This window comes from Trematomus bernacchii, unplaced genomic scaffold (genome assembly GCF_902827165.1).
Source record: "Trematomus bernacchii unplaced genomic scaffold, fTreBer1.1, whole genome shotgun sequence".
NCBI lineage: Eukaryota > Metazoa > Chordata > Actinopteri > Perciformes > Nototheniidae > Trematomus > Trematomus bernacchii.
The window spans coordinates 3,314,357-3,324,363 of record NW_022988043.1 but is presented as its reverse complement, the minus strand read 5'-3'; the positions used below and the strand labels follow the sequence as shown (position 1 = coordinate 3,324,363).

General features: G+C 39.6%; 1 protein-coding gene across 1 annotated transcript in view; it reads left to right on the top strand.

Moving 5' to 3' along the window:
• Window positions 1-7,448: 7,448 nt before the first annotated feature.
• Window positions 7,449-10,007, top strand: part of si:dkeyp-14d3.1 (transmembrane protein 132C) — a 120,940-nt gene continuing 118,381 nt past the window's right edge. The window contains exon 1 of the mRNA XM_034117676.1: window positions 7,449-7,735. Within this exon, the coding sequence (XP_033973567.1) occupies window positions 7,690-7,735 (46 nt within the window). The 5' untranslated portion in view covers window positions 7,449-7,689. The remainder of the gene's footprint in view (window positions 7,736-10,007) is intronic.

The following is a 10,007-nucleotide window of genomic DNA, read 5'->3' as shown; positions in this document are numbered from 1 at the left end:
TCGCCTTTGTCCTGTTTAGCAAGCAATCCCCTGCTGTGTCTGGCTTTGGTGACAGATGGCTCGCTTTGAGAGATGTGGAGGAGTGCTTTCTTACTAAATATGTAATTTGAACATATCTGTGAGTCTGATTTTCAACACAGCATATGTTAAGTGCATTTTAACATAACATGTGTTGTTGCTGACACACTACTGAAGAAGAAACATTAGTTAAAATCACTTTTATTTAATATTTTTTAAGAGTGTGTGACCTCAAATACAAAATGATATGAAAACAAAGAGGATAAGTAAAATAAAGGGTGTGTTTGCAGCACTTCATGTGAAGCTGATACCTTTATGAGATTCTTTGTCAGATGTCCCAATTGGTTTATTTAAATATTGAGATACAGCCTTTAGCATTGATTGAATGTATTACCCTTCTGCATTGAAACAAAACTAAAGAGTAAACCCAAAACAAAGTAAGCTCCTCCTCATTTAATGAATGTAATTTGATCAATCTATACCAAATATAGGATATCAATAGATCCCATTTGTTCAAATCCTTAACATAAAGAATTCAATATCAATCTTTCGAAAAATATGTGTTCAAATATTGTTAGAAACTTAATAAGTAAACAAGATAGGCATAATTGTATTTGACTATAGTTGTGTGTAATTCAATACAGTTTGCCGAATGACTGCTGACCAAATAATGGTGTTTTTAAACTCTGTCTTTAGGTGGCAGCAGTGCACCACATGTCTACACCCCTCAGCGGTGAGCTTGGAATCAATGCTACACATCTGGTATTGTAAACTCATGCATGAGCGCACAGTTTTACTCATGCATTGAAGCAAACATAAACCATCATGTTAATGTAGACATGGGCAGAAATGCAAACAAACGGCCCTGGGAGAATCAGTTTTCCATACCAATAGTCCCTCCTCTGAAGGGGAAAATAGAATTGCAGTAATTTAATCGAGGCTTGATTAATTCTCATTGTATCAATTTCAAGACAATTATTATTTTTACTTTCAACAGATCCAATCAATATAGCATTGTTCCCTGAACGCATGGCTGCCTGCCCAGAGTCCATCTAATGTAGCTAAAATCTCTTTTGCTATTTTCCAAACAGGCTCAATTTACCCATGATTTTGGAGCCATGTGCTCATGAATAATCTACTTCATCTCCCCTTTTACAAATCTGCCCGTGATTAGTGCTTAATTCTTTGTGCACACACCTGTCTGGATTTCCCCGGTGAAGCAGGCAATCTCTCTTTTCCACTCTGAGGTTAATTTGTACCTTTTCCACCATGTGGTCACACGAGCATACTGAGCCTTGTCAGACAACAGTAACAGTAGGTGGCGAAACACATCCTGTGCCTGGCTATGAAAATGAAAAAAGAAAGTCCCCGCTGCAGGGCCCCTCTTTCCAGTTTAGCATTAGCATAAATGCAGGTAATTGAGTAAGATTAGGAACATCACTTTGGCACAGCAAGTGTCACAAAGCGTTGCATTTTAAGTGCTTGTGGCCATCAAAACATACAATTTGAAATGGCTTGAAAAAATCTTCTAAAACAAAACACCTTTCACTTTGATACAGCAGTATGACCTCTCTTAATACTATATGTGGTAAGATAACACACAGAGATTATGGGTATCAAAGAGTGATGGTGTTAGTTAAGAGCAAAGCTTTTCGGAAATATTACCCTCTGTGCTGTTTGTGTATTTTTCTTTCCATCTAATTTTGAGCGGGATTGGTAGGATGGAGGCAAAGAGGGAAGATAACTGCGGTTCCATTCCTATACCCCTTACGAGTAAATTGGCTCTTTATCAAATTTAGGTCCCATCTATCAATACAAAGAACGGTATCGAAATTACTTTGTTGGCCACAAATCGCTGGCAATAGATTGAGCCTCTGTTGAAACAAGGCCATCATTTATCTGGTTCACATTTCCTCCTGAGGTTAGAGGGAGCAAGACACACTAAGACTTTTATTTGTTCCATGGGTGATAGATGTAACCTCCTTGAATCTCTGATGACCAGATTACCACAAGTAAAATAAGAATCTATTAAACATTTAGACCTGTTGGTGCCCTGTCAGATTCTCTCTGTTTCTAACCAATAGTGTTGTCAAGGGAGCTGGAGAAATATGGAGGTCTTCCAACGCTGAGGAGATTTACCCAGCTACAACGTATTTTGGGTTATGCAAAGCTTGGTAGTTTGTCCCAGGAGGCTGATGCATAAAAAAGAGGTTAATTACCAGGGATAAAAAGTACTTATAGATGTAATAAAACGGAACACACAGAACACTTCAGCTCCGGTAAAAGACAGAATACCAGCGGGGAAGGTGAATGTGGAGGCAGTGAAATGATAATAGAGTGGCAGCGCATTGTGGTTTGGTTTCCCTTAGTTCCATACCGACAGCTGGAATTATCAGACCAGCAGGTCTGGGCCTAATATCCTTTTGTGCTGGCAGCGTTTTGCCGAGTGAAGATTGTGGATGGAAATAATCAGCCCTTTTAAAGGTCAGGGGAAGTTAAGCACACCCAAAGTAGACCATGACATATTCTAGCTGATAAGAAATAACTGTCTGTGTAAGGAGGAATGATGAGAGTTCACCTTGTCCCATTTATGCTATCATGATTACTCAACTGTCAGTCAAATATAATGGCACATATGCAGTTGACCCCAACTGCAACTATAGGAAACTCTGGCTTACCCTGGCTAACCTAATTTGAGACGAGGAGAGTAATGTTTGAAAAAACTTATAGTGTTGCCATTATAGTTTGATAGCATCTTCAAGGTGTTTCAGCATAGTAATACTTCATAAAGTATAAGTACATTTCACAGCGAGTAAGAGATGTAATTACAATCAACATTGCAATTATTTCTTTCATTTAACCTGCAGCAAAAACCTTTGAAAAAGTTTGAAGGTGATGGCTAATGTGTTTTTGCGGGTTTGCACATAAAATATATGCAGCCACATAAGCATTTGTTTGGACTAATGTTTCTGGCTACCGGGCGGTTGTATATGTCCATTCTTCACTCTTCTTTTAGTTTTGGTTTTAGTCTCTTCCAAGTCCTGGGATACATTTCCGGCTATTTAAGTGGAAAATGTTCACTAGCTTGTTGCTAATGTTGCCTGTGTAGCATACAGTCGGTTGATAGAGCTCTTTTTAACTGAAAACAGCTGTCTGCTGCTGCCGAAAGCAGAAAACTGTTCAGCTGTCGACTGAAACCAAAACAAGGAGCTGAAACACTAAATAGTCCATAGAGCTGCCCATTCATCACCATAAGTAGTCGTCATATGATCCATTTAATGGAATAGTTTTACATTGTCGCAGCCTCTCAAATGCAGGCTCCAAGAGCGCTCCCAGACATAATGTGGCACATAACTGGAAGAATATTTCAAATGTCAAGAAATTGCATGTTAATTAGCTAAGTTTATAGCTGCTGGTAGGCATGTTTTGTGAGCATTGGACAGAGCCAGGCTATCTGTGTTCTCCCTCTTTCCAGTCTTCGTGTTATTTGAAGCTTCATATTTATTGGACAGATAGGAAAACTGCTTTTATCTAATTATTCACCAGAAAAGGATTATGTGTTGTTAAAAACGATTTATTCCACTGCCTGAATTAAAAAGCCTTTCTCTCATTCTATACAGAGTAATTAAACTGTTTATGTCTTGCTATGGAAAGGGACTAGCGTTGTCTTCAGTATAGATCAGGCAGAAAAATAAAGGACAAATCATTTGGGAGCAATGACTTACAGCATTCAGGGCCAAAGGAAGGTCACTCTTTGCCTTCCCCCGGGGCATCAGTCTTGAAAACAGAGTGACAGCCCCAGAGAGGCTGATAAGTAAATACAGTTTTTAATGGGCTGTGAATGGCTGGTGGTAATCTGCGCAGGCCGGGAGTGGGCAAGGCACAGAGGGCGACAGGGCATTCTGCAGCGGTTATTATTAATGCTATCATAGATCAGATAGGCCAGGGGAGGAGAATGAAAGGTGTGATGAATTTGGGGCGCCCTGTCTACCAACTTACTGGAGGACAGGCTACTGAGGCTGGTTAAGGTCATATATGAAGGATACCACCCAAGAAGACACAAGGGACGATTCATTATGTATAGTACAGAGAGAGGATAGTATATACCCCCGAGACCTACTGAAGGTCATTGGGTGACACTGGGTTAGTTCAAAAACACAGCCTGTAGTGTGTTTCTACTCACCCAGATGGTATTCTTAATATCTGAATATGCCTGACAAACGTTATATTTTTATATAAATATTACAAGCATTTGATTTTAGTATTTTTTTTAGGGAGACTCTGTGCCCTTACACAAACTCGAGTGCCAAATTAAAATCTATTGATAGGTGTCTGGATGTTGAAATGCAGTGTGTTGTATGTTCGAGTCTGACATTTCAGACTTGGGTGTATTTTCAAGGTATGAAAGCGTCCAGATCTTTTTCAAGACATCAAAGACTTGAGACCTTTCTCCAGACATCAAAGTCTCAATACCTATCCTCAGAGAGGTCTGCGCACCTAAACGTCACACATGTATAGACACACTCACTTGTATTTTTGACCAAGCTGCTCAACCTGTTATATAAACTCCCACATTTTTGTGTCTTATCTTATTTAGGAGAAAGATTGATGGTGTGTTAGTTTTCATAACAATAAGGCAAATGGAGTTACCATACGCGGGACTGAGAGGGGTTATGCTGCTGTTTTTAATGACTTGCAGCTACAGACGATGTAACCCAAGCAACTTGGGCTCTGTCTGGTTTCCCCTCTGACTTCCAGCTGTTAAATGGACCTCAGTGTAGGCTGGGCTTCAAGGGATTTGTTTGAGTGTCAGGCTATAGACGGACTGCTTTTGGACAGCTACCAGCGTTTTTGAGAGTGATGTTCCAGCCCAGCCATTACAGCTAGGGAAGTGACTGCTCTACATCAACACTTTTTGCACCCCCCCACATCTAATGCTTTTTGCAGCTGTACAAGAGTGGATTTGGTTCCACGATCAAATTGCACATTCAGAAGGAAGAAAAGGCTAGGCTCCTTAAGGGGTAAAAAGGAATTTGAAGTCACCTAGAAAGGATGCATTAATATTAGGACTGAAACTATGATTAAGTGGTCAAAAGGATTCAAAACACTCGCCTTTGAAAACATCTACTTAAAGTAGTATTCACTGTGTGAATGTAAGTAGGGCTCTGTGTGATTCCCTTTCTCAGTTGACAGGCCTTTTCAGACCTAAATGCTGCATTCAGGGTCCAAAGTAGGCTGTGAAACCACTTTTGAGCACATCTGCTTTGCAATGTACTGTACTTTAGTTTGGCTTGTCAGTCGATTCGTGATACACCGACTGACAGCATGTAAGATTGCTTTTAAGTCGGGCCTTCAAGCTATATGCTTAAAACTTAAATATGTATACCATTCTGCTTTAAGAAACGCATGGTGTACCTGTAGTCAGAGAATGTACTTATACCTGCAAATCAAGTATTATTACACTGCACACCTAAGATACAATACAACACACACATTCAATACACTTTAAAAAGGTTATTTAAAATGTGGTGGGTTTCATTGTTGATTAAATAACATGGCTATATTTCGTAAAATCAATACATCTAAAAAAAGACTAAGAGTCTTCCTTAAAATCAATAGCACAAAAATACCTAATATAAGGTATTCGCTTTATAGTGATCATAGCGTTGGCAGGCAAGCAGAGCAATAAAAACAAACACCCATGAAAAGCATGATTGGACTTGTGGTTGACTCATCTGATATTTCTGTACCATTCATGGATCTTTCTTTATCTTTCATTCACAACACCATCTGGCCTACACAGGAAAAACAACTTGATCTGGCTCACAGTTTTTAATCACTTACTACAGTCATAACAATAACTAGTTTTTTGGGGAAATGTAGTTTAATTTTAAATAATGTGTTAGCGGCAACAATTAAGTTGTCAAATCCCGACACATTATTTTAAACTAAGAAACTGCAAACATGACCTCAGTCTCTTTTAAAAACAAATGTATGATGTTTGATCAGAGATTATTTAGCAGTAGAGCCATAGTTTGCTGGATTAAAGTATTACCAATAATACATGTTAGTTGGATACCATTACTTTATGGAAAGATCTTGTCATTTTCATAGTCTGCTAGAGAATAGGCGACATATTTTCAAAATGCATGCTGAGAGGGAGCATGTGTCCTCAAGAATAAATATGGAAAATAAAATGGCTACACAAATAAAGAAGTCAACATGCAACAAGAACACAATAAACTCATTATTTAGCACCACAGCCATAACTGAACAACAGAGACTGACTGAGATAAGACACACTCAGTAACATGATTTTAATGACATTTGTGATTTCATGTCACTTTAACCACTGGTTTCTGATTAGATTTGTATGGTTCCCACAGTGTTAAATGCCTTTTGCCTTCTGCCCTCCACCTTCACACCTGAGCAGCTCTGTTCAGTTCGCTTGCCCTGCCACACGGGGTCACTAGTGCCTGTCGAGTGGAGCAATCATGCGACCAGTTCCTCGACATGTTCGATAACAACTTTTAAAGTCATTATTGTTGTCCACAGAGGGCAACGAAGTGTGAGGCATTTCTTGTAAGGAGGAAACTATTTGACTTTATAAATGATGCTTCCTATATGACGATAAACTGCACTTCAGCGGTCTGCCTCTGGAGTTGAATATACATTAAATTATAAAAAGTGTTGAATATAGAATATGTATACGTATTCTCACCACTACCTGTGAAGAATAGTGTGTTGCTGGAGCGCCACACGCCTCCCGATGTGTGCCAGTGCCAGCTTCTGTCACTGCTTTCTTCTCCTCTGCTTCTCTCGACGCGCATTGGACGGTGCACAGTGCGTAAGCTCCACTGAAACTGTAGCCGATCGCCTGTCTACATAAACATCGAAAGATGGAGGCTTGAAACCGGACTTTCACTGAATATTTGAGCCACTTGGTGCCAAAGTGTAATTGGAAGTGGCATCTTGGCTCCGGGATCGGACCTCTGCGCGTTCTGCTGCGTGCTGCTGCTGGAGTTGCGCTCAGTACTTGCCTGGGAGTGGATGTACGCTGACTCATGTTGCTATTTGAACTTCTTTACTTTTATATATTATAACATACATGATGTTGTGCGGGAACTGCTTCTATTCGTCCACAAGTGTCGGACTTTACGCACTGCATAGCAGCCAACTTCAGGTGACTGGTGATGCGGAGGATACAGAGCAGACAAACTGAGGACAAGGGACTGAATCCGTTTTCAGTTTGGCTGTTTTGGAGAAAATCGTTTTGGAGTTTACTGAGATCATTTTGAAGATGTATCAATATATATGTTTTCCCTGGGTTTATGCAATTCCTCAGGCATAATCTTCTTTCTTTTCGAAAAATGCTTCAAAGAGTGATGCAAAGCTGCGCGCAAGTTCTTTCTCTACAGTTCTTGATTGTTCCAGACAAACACAAGTAGACAGGACTCAAGTGAAAAGGCTTCAAATGTGTTGTTCCCACACAGTGAGCTTTTTTAGCACTCGCAAATGACTGGATGAGGCATGGCGATTTTACCAGAAAAGATGATTTTGCAATTTTTACTAACGATGCTACAAGTTGGATTTTCTTCTTTGAATTAAGCCAATTGGCTTCCATAACAATTTTTTAAGGGGATACTCGTTTGCCTAACGAGTCAAAGAAACATGTTGCATATCCTTGCGCTTCAGTCGGCGGTGTTACTTTTTGGAGGTAAGCACATTGTCAGCCAATTTAACTGTGTCTTCTAGTCCACTGTTTCAACTGAAGAAATGTGTTTATTATTTACAAAGAATATCCAAAGAGACATGAAGAAGTTGAAGCCAACACATAGGACAAGTTCATGCCAGGTATACAAGGGACACAATGTACCTGAGACACGGGTTGCAGGAGTCACTTGTCAATATGCTCTGCCTCTATCACATCTGAATATAGATGCCACACAGTTTTGTTTTTTTGCATGGCATATTTAATACATACTCCATTTATAAAAAAAAAAAAAAAAAAAAAAAAAATGGAGTTCATATCTGTTCAAGTATACATGATGTATAATGAAGCCCCACTGCACCTGTACTACATGCCCAGAGCAGCTCTGGCCTTAAATAACATTTATCTGATGAATATTTCACCATGACAGGGATGCTCTTGTGTAACAGAAGCATCGTGGTTTTATTACATTTTGGCTTGTCAGGTTATTACATCAAAATTCGTCTCAAAGCCAATAATTATTTTATGGGAAAAGTTACAGAGACCGTCCTGCATACATCTCCATAGCTCAAATCACAACATGATCGTAAACAGAGGCAATCAACAGACAGATATCTTTTGTTTTGAGGACTTTCTCTCTATATGACTTCTTGCTAAAACAATGACAATTTAAATATGCACACCACATTGCATAATTTGTTTGTGCTATTTGAACAAAGTATCCTGTTGACTATTGTGAATATTTTCTATTGATAACACCTTCTATTCTTATCAAGCAGATATAATTATAAGCTTCTGCCTTGCAGCTGCAAATGTTCTTTCCTCAGCGATGGAATACATATTTCCTGTTCATTGACCATATCTTGTTTTCCCTTATTGCCTTGAGGCCAAGCCTTATCATTATATTCATGTCATACAGCCCAAAGCCAATCATGTATCAGTTATTGTAAAAATAAGAAAAACATCTACTGTTATTCCCCTACATAATTCAGAGGTCATGCATGTTCAGAAAGTGAAATGCTCAACACTCAAACGGCATCTCATATATCCATTGTGCACGTACACCTTGATTAGGCTTCACTCTCACGGCTCTGAGGATGACTCTTGTTTGACAGCATCTCTATGATGAGTGCTGACTCACTGGCTTGAAGTGAATAGTAATGATGTTTTCCATATGCCAAGGCCTTCTCAGTAACCATACACGGTATGATCCTAATTGAGCATTGTGTGTCATAAAGCTGCAGGACACAGCTTTTCATTGTGAATAGTGATGAAAATTGATAACACACTCCAGGAAATGAGAGTATCAAACCCGGGCTAGCAAAATGCCTGCACAGCATAATCGAGCCATAATTAGGGAGGGGAAACTTCTCGTATTGTGGCGTGACTGCGACCAGACCCTTTGTTTGGAAATGCTACATTTAATCAGGACAGACTTATTAGACCTACAATCTTGCATTAAAATCTGTTGATAGAATGGCACACTGACACATTTAAGATAAAGGTTAAACTTGTTATGTTTTTATTGAACTGGCTTAATACCTTATGGCCTATTTTTAAAAGTCTGTCCTCTCTATTAAGTGTAGCTGCTTGGTGTTTTCCAGCAAGAAACCTCGCTGGGATTCCTGAGGAGAATATCCAATCTTCCCTCCATTCGTCTTATCCTTAAGCTTAACAAAATCCAAAAGAGGATCAAGCAAGGATAGCCTTCAGTCTACATCTTTAAGCACTAAGCACACAGCCCATGCTGTCTCTGGTCCCCAGCTATGTGTCTGTCCTCTTGCTTCTATATCCCCGTCAAGAGATTGGGGTTGTCGTAGGATTTGTTTGGAACACCAACATTTTATTAACTGAACAGAGATTCTTAGGCTCTTTCTCAGCAGAGTTTGTATCTGTAGTCGGCCTCAGAAAGATCCTCTGCTGTGGTCCTGCGTCCCGGTGCAGTGGCACACATCCAACTCCTCCTCTTTTGCCCCTGGCAGTCTTTAAACCTTGCTACTCATGTCCTTGATGAAGTGTATACCAAGGAATGAGAGAGAGGTGACCTACTGCATTTATATGTAATAGAAAAAGGGAAATATGACTCACATTAATGGACTTTAAGTTATCTGTATGAGATGTGAGTTCAGTATAACATCTCAATGATGCAAAAGCATTCAGCTGAGAGAGCACACGATACTGAAAGACTGTCTTCATGCGTTGAGACTCAGAAACAGTATAGAACGTCTATGTGTGCATCCCATTGTGTGTCTGTTTCTCATTGTTGTAGGTTTTACAA